General features: G+C 40.5%; 1 protein-coding gene across 1 annotated transcript in view; it reads left to right on the top strand.

The window, feature by feature from the left end:
* Positions 1 to 995: 995 nt before the first annotated feature.
* The window catches only part of PON1 (paraoxonase 1), a 35,696-nt gene continuing 20,062 nt past the window's right edge, over positions 996 to 16,629 (top strand). The window contains exons 1-4 of the mRNA XM_055307622.1: positions 996 to 1,161; positions 9,891 to 9,961; positions 11,496 to 11,551; positions 13,214 to 13,382. Of these exons, the coding sequence (XP_055163597.1) occupies positions 1,088 to 1,161; positions 9,891 to 9,961; positions 11,496 to 11,551; positions 13,214 to 13,382 (370 nt within the window). The 5' untranslated portion in view covers positions 996 to 1,087. The remainder of the gene's footprint in view (positions 1,162 to 9,890; positions 9,962 to 11,495; positions 11,552 to 13,213; positions 13,383 to 16,629) is intronic.

Below are 16,629 nucleotides of genomic sequence, written 5' to 3'. Positions count from 1 at the left end.
GGAAGCAGCAACTGGTGGCAAATCTTTCAGAGCTTTAAAAAAAAAACTGGAGAGAGAGAGGAACAGAGAAAGAGAGAAGAATTAGAATGTGGGGTCAAAGAGCATTTACCCCAGAAAACTGTGACACTAGAGCACATTGGTATCTGATAGCATTATTCCAGAAAAGAGGAATAGATGGATGTTGCAGGAGAGAAAAGGTGCACGTGGGACCAACATCCTTGAGAAGGAAAGAAAGAAAGGCAATGGCTGGCATTTAGTAAAGCAGGAAATAGTTCTTTCATGGTAACAGAAGAGAAAGGAGACATTGGGTGCAAAGGCACCTCCCTTCTGGCCTTGCTTAGATGTCCCTGTAACTGAGGTTTCCTGATCTCCATCCTGTAGATGACACCTCAGTTTTCCTTATCTTTCATTCCCACTTTTTCTTTTCTATAGAATATGCGTACATCCATAATGGTTCCATGCATCACCTACAGCACTATATAGGCAGTAGTGTTACATCTGATGGATTTCTAGCACATAGCAGGTACTCAATAACTGTGCATGAGGGCCTGTATTGAATGAACATCGCAGTGATGTATTTACTGAGCTGTAATGTCAGGAGTGTAGCTCAGAGATTGAGATGCTTGAAATCCAGATGTTTGATAGCAGTAGCCTGGGGAGAAGAAAGTGAGACCTTGGGGGTTCTAATCACAGTCCTTTCTTCCTCTGTGCCTTTATTCGCTGAGTCACGGAGATTACATTACATGAACTCCTCTGACCCGCAGGGATTAGGACCTTGTGGCCACAAAGCAAGTGCTCATCAAAGCCTGGCTCTCTTTTCCCACAGCTCTCCATTTCCACCAACCAGCATGCTCTTCCCTCTTGCCCAGTCTAGGCAACTGTTCCTCTCTTCTCTTTAAAGCCTCTGGGCAGCACACAGCTCCCGGCCTCTGCTGCTGATCTCAAGCCAGTGCCCTGGTGCTGCGGAGAGGGAGGGGAGGGGCGGGGAGGGCAATCCGGGCGGCCCTAACTGGGGTCAGGCTGCCACAGCTCAGTTTCCAACAGTCTGCGTCTCAGCCCGGCCCAGGCCTGTGTTCCTGTCCGAGCCATGGCAAAGCTGATGGTGCTCACCCTCTTGGGGCTGGGACTAGCGCTCTTCAGAGATCACCGGGCTTCTTATCTGTAAGTTGGGTTGTGGTGAGGGCTGCAGCCCGGGTCCTTCCCACCCCGCCAACCACAGGAAGGCCCCCTGGAAGTGGGGTGTAGTCTTTTTAACCAAAAGTCCCAGGTAAGTTTTAGATGCACACCCCACAGGTTGAAAACATGTCCTTGTTCACGGCGGGAGACACGAAGTAAGGAGACAGTCATCACTGGTGTGATGGCCAAGTGGTTGGCATACACAAATTGATTTTTCATGAAGATCCATATGTCTGTGAGATTCACTTCTCATTTTCACCTCTAAATAGATCACCGGACCTGGGATCTCCCTCTGATTATTGTGTTAGTTAGGGAAGGAGCTGCCTAGTCATGGCATAAATCTTTCCCAGCTTGGAGATTCTCAATTTGAGGCTACACGGAGACATAAAACGCCTGTGGAGCAGAGCAGGTGGGAGTAAACACACCCTGCAGGGGCCTGCTCTGACCCCTTACCCACTCCAATTGGGCGAGGGAGTGGGGGTAGAAGGTGGCGGGTAGGAAAGAACCCTGGCACAGGTATTTGATGCCAGGGGTTCTTGCTCTGTCCCTTCCATTATGGGATCTTGGGCAAATCATTTTATATCTCTAACATTCCCTGCTTCAATAAGCCTGAACCAATAAGACACACTCATATAGGAAGCTGCTAACACCCTGCCTGGGATATAGTAACTATTCAATAAATGTTAGTGTTCTGCTTTCCTTAAAGCACTTATAAACCGTAGGTACTGTAAACAGGGTGGGAGGGGATGGTTAGTTTTTCAGAACATTTCAGTAGTTTCATGGTAACTTTACAGGGGTTCAAAGTCTAAAGACCATCTTCAGTCCTACGGTTTAGTCAATATCTAGTTATTTACTTAAAAGTAAAACATTACTAAAAATCAAATTGAACAGTTTAGACTTTTAAAAATCTTAGATGACCCTAAGCTTTCTTTCAGAATCACTTTTTGCAAACTATTGGGTTTTTTCTTCTAATTATTGATTATTTTTGTAATCATGAACTGTTAGAGAAAAGTAACAGGTAGTGATTTGAGGTTCAAATCATGTAAAAATTATGGCTTGTCGATTTTCATTAAACATAGTACTATCAGATGCTAAAGGAGAATCCCTATATATACATATATATTTTTGTTTTTATTTTATTATATTTATTTAAATATGTATTCCCCCCCCCCCCGCATATATGTGAGTCACGGTATTATCCTGGGATGAAAATAAATGAGATATAAAGATCTAACACTCCTTCTAGGCTATATCGTTTCAATTCTTCATCTATACCTGGGTTTGTTCTCCCCCCACTTTTCCCATGGCCCCACACCAAAATGTTTTCCAAAGGATTACAGATCTGTCAGGAAGGAGTGAGGGTTTGTCTCTCTGGTTTACCTTTCTTAATTTATGCTGAGAATGGAGACTGTAGGCATGGTGTATATGTTTTTGTGTAAAAGCATAGCTTTACTATCCCAACCCTGAAAAGTTTCTCTCTCAACATGTAGTCTTAGCTTATATGATTCAACTTTAATATTTCCCCAACTGTGTTCCTTAGCATGAGCCACAAGATTTGCTCCACAAAAAAACCCCACATTCCTTGGACACATAAATTTGGGAAATGTCTATTATAGCCTTTTCGTGCAGACTGGCAGTGCACTCAGGCATATTGAAAAGCTTTGAAAATTCCTTCAGCTACAAAACAAAACAAAACAAATTTTGCTTTAAGTCATCATTTCACAGACTTATCAGCCCACACCTCATTCCCTTTTGGTACCATTTATAAACATAAACATCCTGTAAAACTCTCTGGGATATGGTTTGAAAAGGACTATTCAATAGCATTGACTTGCACCAAGACAAAGTTCAACCTCAAAATGTTGGGACCTATCCTTAGGTAGCAAGGGGACCTGGGCCTTGTTTCTGGGCCTCTAACTTGATTCTGATTTTTCTGAAAGGACCAAAGTTTGATATGATAATAGCCCAACATAACATCAGTCTCTGCAAGTCCCTTTGTTGGCCTTGCCTGTGGTTTCCTGATGTGGATAGCATGTCTGCAGGAGATGCTTTGCTGTGGGGCCGCCTCAGTGGGAAGACCTGGAGTCTGGTTTGGAATTCAGAACTTACTGCTTTATTTTCAGCATCTGGGTCCAGTGAATGGGGAGGGGACCTTAGTCCTTAAACTTCTACCTGTATGGCTAAGATTAAAACACAGGAAACTAATAGATGTTAGTGAGGAAGCAGAGAAAATGGAACCCTGTTAGACAATTAGTAATGCAAACTGGTGCAGCCACTCTAGAAAAAAATATGGAGATTCCTTAAAAAGTTAAAAAAGAGCTATCTTATGACCCAGCAATTGCACTACTACATATTTACCCAAAGGATGCAAAAATTCAGATTTGAAGGAGTACATACACCCCAATGCCTATAGCAGTGTATTCAGTAGCCAAAACAATGGAGAGGGCTCATCAACAGACGAATGGGTAAAGAAGATGTGGCATATACATACAGTGGAATATTACTCAGGCATCAAACAGAATGAACTTTTGTCATTTGCTACAATGTGAGTGGAGCTAAAGTGTATTATGCTAAGTGAAGTAAGTCAGAGAAAGACAAATACCATATGATTTCACTCATATATGGAATTGAAGAGAACAGATGAACATATAGGAAGGGCAGGGGAAAGGAGAGAGGGTAATAAACTAAAAAAGACTGTCAAGGATAGAGAACAAACTGAGAGTTGATGGAGGGAGGTGGTGGGGGATGGGCTAGATGGGTGATGGGTATTAAGGAGGCCGCCTGTTGTGATGAGCACTGGGTATTGTATGTAAGTGATTTATCATTGAATTCTACTTCAGAAACCAATATTGCACTGTAGGTTAACAAGGTAAAATTTAAATTTTAAAAATCCCACTTAAAAATGAAAGAAAAAAAAACCCATCTACCTGTAATCAGACAACTGAGAAGGGAAGACGGAAGTGGGAGTGAGATGAACCTTTGATTTTAGAAGGGAAAGGGAATCTAGAAGAACCTGGGGAATAGGAGCAATGCAGCACCAAGAGGAGGGTGGTAATGGAGGATGAGAGCAGCCCAGACTTGAGAAGGAAGGGAAATTGCATCCACTGTTTGAAAGGCCCTAAAGCCTCAGTCTTCAAAGGGGCTGTGGACCAGATGCATGAACATCAGTTGGGAGCTCACTCTAGTTGCACAATCTCAGGCCTCATCCCACTCTATTGAATCCAAATCAGCACTATTTAAGGAATTCCCCAAGGGATTTATAGGTAGTTCTTTAAAGGACATTCAAATCCTGTTAAAACTAGATCAAGAGATCTGGAGAAGCAGTAAATTACTTTTGTTACCATTTAGAGGTAAGGCCCTCAAGTCCCAGAGAAGATCATGAATCTGCCCCAGGAAGACAAGGGAAGAGAGTAGTCCTGAGGCTCCCAAGGGGAGCAAGCCAAAGCCCCACAGTGGAAACACCCTTTTTGCTTCAGAGATCAGGTATACAGGAGGAGGGCAGGTTCACTTGAGATTGTACAGGTCTGGGTTAGAGGGAACTTGTTTTTTTTGTTTTTTTTTGTTTTTTTGTATTTTATTTCTTTTTTTTAATAAATTAATTTTTATTGGTGTTCAATTTACCAACATACAGAATAACACCCAGTGCTCATCCCGTCAAGTGCCCCCTCAGTGCCCGTCACCCATTCACCCCCCGCCCTTCTCCCCTTCCACCACCTCTAGTTCATTTCCCAGAGTTAGGAGTCTTTATGTTCTGTGTCCCTTTCTGATATTTCCCACACATTTCTTCTCCCTTCCCTTATATTCCCTTTCACTATTATTCATATTCCCCAAATGAATGAGAACATACACTGTTTGTCCTTCTCCGATTGACTTACTTCACTCAGCATAATACCCTCCAGTTCCATCCACGTTGAAGCAAATGGTGGGTGTTTGTCGTTTCTAATGGCTGAGGAATATTCCATTGTATACATAAACCATATCTTCTTTATCCATTCATCTTTCGATGGACACCGAGGCTCCTTCCACAGTTTGGCTATTGTGGACATGGCTGTTAGAAACATCGGGATGCAGGTGTCCCGGCGTTTCATTGCATCTGAATCTTTGGGGTAAATCCCCAGCAGTGCAATTGCTGGGTCGTAGGGCAGGTCTATTTTTAACTCTTTGAGGAACCTCCACACAGTTTTCCAGAGTGGCTGCACCAGTTCACATTCCCACCAACAGTGTAAGAGTGTTCCTAGAGGGAACTTGTGAAAGGATTCAAATGATGTCTCGAGGGGGGTAACTGATGCTTTCGAGGTGATAACAGCACAGAGGAAGGAGCTGAGAGAGCTCCTCTGGATCAGTAGTCTCCCCTGCCCATCTTTGTAGTCCTCTGTTGTGACCTTGTAGGCTGTGCACGCGCAAATCCAAGGCATGCCTTGGACTAATTGATAGAAACAGCGCCCTGGGGGTGTGGAATGTGGCATCTGTGTGGCAACTTCCCCATTTCTAAATTGCTGCTTATAATGTGGGAGACACTGTTTCCTTTCAGTAGAAGGAGATTTCAGCACCCCACACCCACTCCACACTCCACACCACAGTGGGAAGAGGGCATTGGTGGATTCCAGCAGACCTGGCCTGGATGCCATTTCTGCAACTTCCAAGTCACTTTACCATGCTGACCCTATCTCTCCACCCAAAACTTATGGAATGATAATACATATCACGGTAGGATAAATACGAAATCTGGCACATGAAAGTTACATATGTTAGCTTTTATTTTTGCCATATGCTATTGCAAAAATCCACCTATGAATGATCCACCTAATGAGTGATATTTGAATATATATTAGGATAATACCTCATGTGACCCTAGGCTAAGGTTGTATAAATAACTCTCCAGCCTTTTCTATTGATGCAACTGATACCACTTTTTCCATCTGGTGCACCAGCCTAGTATTTCCACAAAACAACTCAGCAGATATCTGCAGAGTACCTTGTCTCTGCCACCACTGGGTTCTTGCTGGGTCACAGGGGTAAATAGGATGCAGTATTCGCTCACAGATCCCAGAGTTTACTATGAGCAACAAGACCAAAAACTGATAACTGCAAAACAATAGGTAAGAGACTTGCTAGACGTATATATGTGGAGGCTAATGAGGCTAAAGGAGTTGTTAATCCTATCACAGAAGTCCAGGAGGAGCTACAGAAAGGCATGAGGAGGAGTCTTCCCCCCGGGGTGAGGAGCTATGGACCTTCTAGGTGGAAGGAGAAGTGTGAACAAATGCAAAGAAGTGTGACAATAATATAGAGAAAAGGGCCCTGTACGATGACACCTCATTTCAGATCCCAACTCTATCCTTTTAAAGAATCAACAACAAGCAAACAACATAACTTCTCCATGTCTCAGTTTTCTTACCTACCAATCAGCCAAAATATTAATCGTTGCCTCAAAAGTGACAAGGAGATTAATTGGGGCAGTATGTATTAGAGCCCTTAGCATAGGGCTTGGCACACAGTAGATCCCAATAGGGAATATTGGTTGAATGAGGAGTGTATATAGTGGCAGAAAGTAGACTGATGAGGCTGCATATGGCCCCAAGGAAAGTTCCAGAGTGGATTTCCTAATGCATAAACTAAAGATCCTTACTTTCTTTTCTAAGAGGCAAGCACATATTTGCGAAGGATAATTCACAGTAGGGATTGTGTGATTCCTGGCCAGACCTCAGAGGCCTTATGAATCAGGGACACATCTCACACATTGACTGTTACATCCCTTAGACCTGGGACATTTGGACCTAACAAGCCCTTGATCAGATATTTCCTGGTCATGGAGATTAAGATAGAAAAATATGAACTAGGTTATCATAACACAGAATTGTCTTCTGGTGATTCCTCCAGTTTCAAGCAGTGTTACCTGTACATTCTGAGCAGAGGACTGAGTGTGAGCTTTGCATTCTTAATGAGTTCCAGTCCCAAGTCAGCCACTTCATAACCTCGTGGATTTGGAAAGCCACTTAATCTTCGTCATCCGGAAAGTAGGGAAAGTAATACCCCAGGGAGGTGTTTGAAGATTAAATGAGGGTATATACAGAACCTCAATTATAGTAGCAATGATTATTCTGTTGAGATATGAGTGTTTTTTGGACACAAACATGAACTCCAAGCAACTGAGTGCTGACTTCATGCCTCCTTAGCTACCCTGGGCTCCAGGCAGCTGTGATTATTCTATTCTTTCCTGGTTAGAGATTGTCTTCCATGTGAGAGAAGCCTGCAGTAGGATAGGAGCTGATCTGTTGAGCTGATCTGTTGTGCTTTTTCTCTGCCTTCTATGATCCCATCAGGTTTGATGGGCCTTGTGAGCCAGGCAGTGCACCTGTTCTTCCTGTGTGGTTTTGACTCTGAGAAAAGCTAATTTGGCTGTCCTTGGTATTTTTCACAAGTCTTGGCCCACTCAAAAAAGTTTAAAACAAAAAAAATGAAATATGCTTCAAAATAATCTGAAAGAAGTAGAGAGTGGTCAGAGTAGAGATGAAACAGGACTGATGATGTATTGATAAATGTTGAAGAAGGTGATGGGAACAGTAAATTCATTACACTATGTTATCTACTCTGGGTGTCGTTTTTATATCCTATAGAAAAAAATAAAAAAGTTTAAAGCAAAACAACAACAACAACAACAAGTCTTGGCCCACTCAGTGATTTCACATCTTTGAATCTCTTCTGTGTCACTTTTTAAATTGTTTTGTATAGGACCTGTACCTTTCCCATCGTTTGTGCTGGTCCTTAGAATCCCCTGGGGCACTTTACAGATATTCACTGAGATTTCTCTAGACTAATATTTTTCAGAATGGTGATTCACAAATCAATTTTAGTAGACTATGGCCAGCATTTTAAAATGAATGAAATAGAATTGAATAGAAAAGCTAAAAATGTATTACATGCATTCGGGTATTCTTTTGTGAACCTGTTTTAGGGGTATGCGTGTGTGTGTGTGTGTGTGTGTGTTTCATGCAAAATGCTTTCCAAATGCATCATCACTTTCCCTTTATTTCTTTATTGTGAACTTTCCCATTTTTTAAAATACCCCATAGTGGAGCGCCTGGGTGGCTCAGAAGTTGAACGTCTGGCCTTCGGCTCAGGATGTGTTCACAGGGTCCTGGGATTGAGTCCTGCATCGGACTCCCTACAGGGACCCTGATTCTCCCTCTATGTCTCTGCCTCTCTCTTGGTGTTTGTCATATATAAATAAATAAAATCTTTACAAATAAAAAAATAAAATAAATAAATTAAATACTCCGTAGTTTCTCAGGTCATAGGGGGCAAATCCCAACTTTCCCTTGCAGTTGGATTTGTAAATTCAGGTTCATCATTCAGGGAACCACCCCCTACTTACAGGCCAGGACTTCCCCATCTACTCATTTACCTTTGGAGCTCTAGCACCCAGCTGGTGGTTCTCTACTCTGGTTATGCTTCAGGACAAACTGTGGTGCTTTAACAAAGCTGATTGCTAGACCCCACCCCCACCTGGTAGATCAGATCCTAACCGTGAGATTGATGGCCAGTGCCATGGTGGTAGGAACATTTTACATTTTTTTCTGAATGAAAGGATGAAAGATGAAGCACCCCAAATTCCTATTATTTTCTACTATCTTAAGAATTTTATCCAGAGTGCCCCCTGGCTCATCCTCTTCCTCTGTGAGACTAAATTATCAGTAAGGCAAGTGAATAATTTCTCAGCTTATTTTTAACCAAATAATATTTCTGAGCATTCTTAGATAGTTGTTGCTACTCACTAAGACCATATTATATAATTAGTTCTAAAAAAATATGTGATCGTTCACATCTTTTGTCCTTGCTGACATTGTGGGCTAGTTCTTTTAATTTTTTTTTAAAGATTTTATTTATTTATTCATGAGAGACATAGAGAGAGAGAGGCAGAGACATAGGCAGAGAGAGAAGCAGGCTCCATGTGCAGGAAACCCGATGTGGGACTCGATCCCGGGACTCCAGGATCACACCCTGGGCCAAAGGCAGGCGCTCAACCACTGAGCCACCCAGGCATCCCCGGGCTAGTTCTTTTAAATGCCTCAGCAATAGTTTTGCTCTGCTCCTTCTTCCATCTGTCCTTTTCCCTCTGTCCTTCCCTCAAATGTTCCCTGCCATGTTTATGCACTCAGTGTGTGTGTGTGTGTGTGTGTGTGTGTGTGTGTGAAATGTCTTTATATGCTGGCCTTGGGTGTGATTTTCTGAAGTTATAAATCCTTTAAGCACACCTGTGGTTTTCCGGTGACATAACCCAAAGCAGATGCCCAGTCCAGGCTTTGGAGCCAGAGTGGGCAGATGGGTAGGAGGCCCATCTGTCAGCAGCCAGAACACATCAATGGAGTAAATTGGAACCATGTTGCTATTTAACCCAAATTTCCACATAGGACTCCTTACACAGCTGATGAAATAGTTCCTATTCCTCCTGCCAAAGTGCACAGAGCTCTGGAGAGGACACTATGTATTTCCTTTGTGGATCCATCCACCTCTGCTAATAAACCCTGAATGTACCCAGGGGCACCATGGTTCTTGCTCTGGCCTTGTCCCGTAGAATTGCTCACACTTTAGGGACCACTAACCCTGGGGTTGAAATCCAGGCAAAGGCCAGTCGAGGAGAACTTTATTGGCAGCTTCTTTTGCAACTTAATTATAAATATCTGAATAGTTCTATTCCTTTTTTTCTTCCCCAGAACACGACTCAATGCTTTCCGAGAAGTAACCCCAGTAGAACTTCCTAACTGTAATTTAGTTAAAGGAATAGGTAAGTATGTGACAGGACGAAGTAAGGGCATTATTTGAATGCCCACCTTCGAATAAAGTAGACAGTTATATGGCTCAACCAACAAAAAATATATGCATTTCCACTGGTGTTAAAATTGTGGTCATTGAAACTTGCTGTATTATCTTGCTATTTATTTGGTTAATAACCTGCTTAATTTTGTTCAAAAACAGAACCGGGAGAGAATGATTAAGTCAGTAGTTAATTATAAATACCAACATACTTGACTTTTGACTTCACCAACATATGGCCAAAGTATTAAGTTTTCATAGTTTGTTTTTGTTTGGTCACGTTAGCAAGAACAATAGTGGAAACAATGTTTAATTTTATGGTAATACGACCTGAGGAGATTCCAGGGGAGAGGCAGAGGAAGGAGAAAAAGCAGTGAGTAAAGGGAAAAAATTTAAAAAGCCCTCACAACCTTAGCAGTTACCACAAGGTTTACCCTCACACATCTCTCTTTTAATGTCGGAGAGGAATATTTTTCCCAGAAGTTCTCAGCAGATTTCCCTTCAGATCTCATTAGTCAGAGATAGACAACAGGCTGGTGCCCTAGCTGCAAAGGAAGCTGGGAAAGTAATTATCGGGCTTCCATTGTGGAAGGCAGGCCCTGTCAGCAAAGATAAAAGGCTAAGGGAATAGCAGCTGGTAAGCAACCAACAGGGAGTGTCACAGGACTCAAGTCCCCATCTGGTTTCAGCCAACCACTTTTGTTATTTGAGGACAACTTGTTTGAGATCCATGCTTTCGTTATGTTTTGTTTTGCTTTGTTTAGAATTACTTATTGCGGTTGACTAAGGTTGGAAAGGCTAGACCACGTGACTTATTCAGTCAGCAACAATAAGGTTGGCCAGATACCTCACAGTGCAATCTTACTTTAGAAAATAAATATGTTATTGATATTAGATATCACTGGATATTTGAAAAACAAACAACTCCACTGAGAGTACCAGTCAAAAACCTCATTTGTCTCTAGGTTGATGGAGACTTTTAAAATTTACATGGACTTAAGATATAATTAACTTGGTGATATTTTACTGATGTTTATAATTAATAGTAGATCCATATTTTGCATATGAAATGTGTCTCCACTTTAACGGAAGCATTTGGAATCTGCTTATATTTCCAATATGGTTCTCAAAGAATTTATTGGGTTTGGAATTAAATATTAACATATATTGGTAGTTTACATTGTTGTTAGCAAAACAGCAAGCTATTTTCAAATTATCATACTTTTAGAAATTTTGTGAATTTCTGAACTTTAAGAGATTCCAGACTCTCTGGAAAAAGTTCTAGTCCATTAATTTAAAAAAATATATATTAAGTGTAAATGTTAATTACACTTAATTATGTCAATGTCTTCTGATTTTTATATAATCCTATCAGTCAACTTGAATAAGTAAATGAAAGAGTTAATTATTCTGAATCTATCAAATAAGAGGAAGGGTGATAAAGGATCACTAGTACCCTGCAATCACCTACAACAATCTGTACTGACTATTCTCTTTCCTGGCAGAAACTGGCTCTGAAGACTTGGAGATACTTCCTAATGGACTAGCTTTCATTAGCTCTGTAAGTTGTTTCCTTTTTTTTATGGTACTCTACACCATTTTCTGGAACCAGCAGCTTAAGTCTTTTGTTTAAGCCTGCTGTTTACCAATGCCCACCTTCAAATAAAACAGGCAGTTGTATGGTTCAACAAACAAACAATACATGCATTTACACCAGTGTTAAAATTATGGTCGTATGCCTTCTATGCATATTTGTATTCCTGTGTGTACACTGAACTCTAATACTACTTTATCTTCCATTGTAGCAATTTGTGAGTCCAATGAGTTCAAGAATGGCTTTCCATCAATGGTCTATCCCTTGAAGCACTTAGGTGGTATAGTCAAATATTTACTAAACTGGGCTTATGTTTATATATATATATCCCCTCACATGTCATTTAGATTTTACATTTTTTTCAGACTTTTTTTTCACACTTTTCAAAATAAGCTCTTTCATATAAAATTGTTGTTATACCATTTCACAATTTCCACACTTTGAAGAGTGAAGCCACCGTGTTTGTTGAACTTCTGCAGGCAAATCACTGTGGTAGTGACATAGAGCAAAACAAAAGAAGTCAACACCCTCTGCTGCCTGTTATTTATTTAGTCAGTTTTCTCTTATGAAGATGGAGGACTAATCATCTTCTATAGCAGTGACTTGTAACCCCCCCCACCTTTTTAAGCAACAGAATAACATATTCCAAGCAAAATCTTATAAGGGACCCCAACATCTAAAACAAAAAACAGCTGTATTGTTCTAATTGAAGGCTAAGAAAGAAGTTGTTGCTGGGTTCACTAGACTTCCCCTAAAATTCTGTCATTAAGATGGTTGCAAGGAACTTGCCGGGAGACATAATAAAAACCATAACCATGGGACGCCTGGGTGGCTCAGCAGTTAAGCACCTGCCTTCCAGCTCAGGGCGTGATCCTGGAGTCCTGGGATCAAGTCCCGCATCAGGCTCCCTGCATGGAGCCTGCTTCTCCCTCTGCCTGTGTCTCTGCCTTCTCTCTCTCTCTCTCTGTGTCTCTCATGAATAAATAAACAAAATCTTAAAAAAAAAAAAAAAGAAATAAAAACTGTAACCAAGGTGCCTCGTTAGCCCAGTAGACAGTGTGTCAATCTCATAAAAAGCATAACCAATGTTCTCTCCATATTTCCTGCTTATATGATTGAAGCCCATTAGCAATCACCCATTTGGTCTACTTTTCCATTTTTTATCTTTCTCATGACTTAGAAACTGTGGTATGGGGCACATATGGCTCTGCTGCTGGTGATAGAATGGTCCATGCCTGTGTGTTTTGTAGGTGGCCTGGTGGAGTATGTGGCTTCTGGAACCCCCATGGGCCTATTGCACCAGCCAACCAAGAGGCTTCCCATGTGGCCCTATGACCTGAAGCAGACAGTATGAACCCATGTGCCATCTACCACCTTAATCAGCTTTTTTTTTTTTTTTAAAGATTCTATTTATTCATGAGAGACATAGAAAGAGAGAGAGGCAGAGACACAGGCAGAGGGAGAAGCAGGCTCCATGCAGGCAACCCGACGTGGGACTTGATCCTGGGTCTCCAGGATCACACCCCGGGCTGCAGGCGGCGCTAAACCACTGCGCCTCTGGAGCTGCCCCCTTAATCAGCTTTTGAAGTATGTGTAATATGCCTGTTTTTCCCCTTCATGTTTTATAAGGGATTAAGATATCCTGGAATAAAGAGCTTTGAACCTGATAAACCTGGCAAAATTCTTCTAGTGGACCTGAATGAAGAAGATCAAACAGTGTTAGAACTGAAGATCATTGGAAGTAAATTCGATGAGTCATCATTTAACCCTCATGGGATTAGCACATTCACAGATGAAGGTAATGATATTTAATGTTTATTAAAAACAAAACCAGGGGATCCCTGGATGGCTCCGCGGTTTGGTGCCTGCCTTCCGCCCAGGGCATGATCCTGGGGACCCAGGATCGAGTCCCACATCCGGCTGACTGCATGGAGCCTGCTTCTCCCTCTGCCTGTGTCTCTGCCTCTCTCTCTCTGTCTCTCATGAATAAATAAATAAAATCTTAAAAAAAAAAAACAAAACAAAATCAAAGGCACCTGAGTAGCTCAGTGATTGAGCACCTCCCTTCGGTTCAGGTAGTAATTCCTGGGTCCTGGGATCAAGTCTCACATCGGGCTCCCTGTAGGGAGCCTGCTTCTCCCTCTGCCTATGTCTCTGCCTCTTTCTGTGTGTCTCTCATGAATGAATGAATGTATGAATAAATAAATAAATAAATAAATAAATAAATAAATAAATCTTAAAAAAATAAAAACAAAACCAAATTTTAAAAAATGTTTAAAAGTGAATTATTTTCTCTCATTCAACTAAAGTTTAATCATGATTAATGTTACTGTTCTGTTAAACGTATCCCTTGTGTTAATGAAACATAACCACTCTGATGCTTGAGTATGCTAAAATACTTAAGATTTGTAAAGCACTTATTTTTAAAAATACCAACATTCACATTATCCCTATAATTACTACAGCAATAATCTTTAGCCCTGATCATTATGGGTTTTCCATTTTGAACAATTTTATGGATCTGGGAATTTATAGGGATAGATTTTTCTGACTGAAGGCATCTGCCAATGCCTATATCCACTGACAGAAAGTTGCTGTGGCCAGTTTTCTCTCAGCCCTGTCAGCTTCAGTGTCTTTCTGTCCACTAGTTCCTCTGTTTTGTCTGCACACTACTTTACATCTCAAAACTATCAACATATTACCCGCATCCATTATGCCTTCCTCCCATTTCTTCCTTTGTACTTGTAGCCATTTCCTTGGTCTCTACATGAATTCTCAACCCCAGCTGCACACAGAAACCCCTGTGGGATTTGACATCAATTGCATTTTTTTTTCTTTTTACCTTGTGACCCCTTGTTTCTCCAGCCCTCCACTCCCTGCCTCTGGCAACCACCAATCTATGAATTTTGTATTTTCCTTTTAGGATTTAATTCTACATATAAAAAGAGATCGCATGCTTTAGTTTTTCTGTGATTTATATCACTTAGCATAGTGCCCATGAGGCCCATCCATTTTGTCACAAATGGCAGGATTTTGTTCTTTTTTTATGGCTGAACATATTCCTCTGTGTGTTTCTGTATGTGTGTATTTATTCATCCATTCATAGACACTTCGGTTGTTTCCATGTCTTGATGACTGTAAATAAGACTGCAGTGAACATGGGGGAGCATATATCTTTTCAAGCTGGTGTTTTAGTTTTCTTTGGATCAGTACCCAAAATGGAATTATTGGATTGTATGGTAGTTCTATTTTTAATTTTTCAAGGAAACTCTGTAGTGTTTTTCATGCTCCAGTTTGCATTCCCAACAACAGAGCATGAGGGTTCCTTGTTCTCCACATCCTTGCCAACACTTGTTATTTCTTGTGTTTTTAATAATAGCGATTCTAACAGTGTGAGCTGGTATCTTGTTGTGGTTTTGATTTGCATTGCCCTGATGATTAATGAATGTGAGCATCTTTTCTTGTACCTATTGGCTATCTGTATGTCTTCTTTGGGAAAACATCTTTTCAGATCTTCTACTTATTTTATTTTGCTTTTTAAGATTTATTTATTTATTTATTTATTTATTTATTTATTTGAGAGAGAGAGAGAGAGAGAGGGAGAGGGAGAGAGAGAGAGAGAGAGAGAGAGAGAGAGAGAGACATCATGAGTCAGGGGAGAGGCAAAGGAAGAGAGAGAAAAATCCTTAAGCAGACTCCTCCCTGAGCACAGAGCCCAACACGGGGCTCAATCCCAGGACCCTGGGGTCATGACCTGAGCCAAAATCAAGAGAAGGACACTTAATCAATGAGCCACCCAGGTGCCCTTCTTCTGCCTATTCTAAAATCAGATTTTTTTGGATTGTTTTTCTATATGAGTTCTTTTTATATTTTGGATATTAGCTCCTTAATCAGATCTATAATTTGCAAATATTTGTTTCCATTCAGTAGGTTGCCTTTTCATTTTGTTGATGGTTTCCTTTGCTGTGCAGAAGCTTTTTAGTTTGATGTAGTTAACTTTGATTTTACTTTTGTTGCTTTTGCTTTTGGTGTCAGATTTAAAGGGATCATCAGCAAGATCTATGTCAAATAACTTACTGCCTATGTTTTCTTCTAGTAGTTTTATGGTTTCAGGTCCTCTATTCAAGTCTTTAATCTACTTTGAGTTAACCTCTGTGTATGATATAAAATAGTGTTTGAGTTTCATTCTTTTATATGTGGCTGTCCAGTTTTCCCAACATGATTTATTGAAGAAACTGGACTTTCCCTATGCTATATTCTATATTCTTGGCTTCTTTGTCATAGGTTAATTTAATTATACACACATATAATTAATTATATATGTGTCATTTTATGAGTTTATTTCTGGGCTTTCTATTCTGTTCCACTGATCTATGTGTCTGTTTTTATGCCAGTATCACACTGTTTGAATTTCTATAGCTTTGTAATATAGTTAGAAAGCAAGGAGTTCAAGATTGACTTGGTTTGGGTTTTTGTGTGTGTGTATGGTTTCATACAAATTTCCAGGTTATGTGTTTTATTTCTGTGAGAAATGCCATTGGAATTTGGATAGGGATTGCAATTAATCTATAGATTGCTGTATAGACATTTTAACAACATTCTTCCATTTCATAAGCATTCAATAGCTTTCCAAATGTTTGTATTTTCTTCAATTTCTTTCACTAATGTCATATAGTTTTCAATATATAGGTCTTTCACTTCCTTGTTTAAATTTATTCCTAAGTATTTTATTCTTTTTGATGCATTTGTAAATGGGATTATTTTATTTCTCTTTCTGATAGTTCACTATTAGTGTATAGAAATGTAACAGATTTCGTGTATTGATTTTGTATCCTGCAACTTCACCAAGTTTGTTTAGTGGTTTTTAACAGTGGGGAGTTTTAAAAAACCTAATGACCAGATCCCAGGCCCAAATATTCTGATTCAATCAGTCTGAGGAAGCTCTGGGTGGCAGGACTTGTTAGAAGTTCTCCAGCTGATAGAATGTAAAGTTGGGGTTGAGAACTGCATCTATAGTCATGGCCTCCATCTTCTCAGCAGTCGCT

The sequence above is a fragment of the Nyctereutes procyonoides genome, unplaced genomic scaffold (assembly GCF_905146905.1).
Source record: "Nyctereutes procyonoides isolate TBG_1078 unplaced genomic scaffold, NYPRO_anot_genome, whole genome shotgun sequence".
Taxonomy (NCBI): domain Eukaryota; kingdom Metazoa; phylum Chordata; class Mammalia; order Carnivora; family Canidae; genus Nyctereutes; species Nyctereutes procyonoides.
The sequence above is the reverse complement of the archived record's forward strand: the minus strand, read 5'-3'. Positions and strand labels throughout refer to the sequence as shown.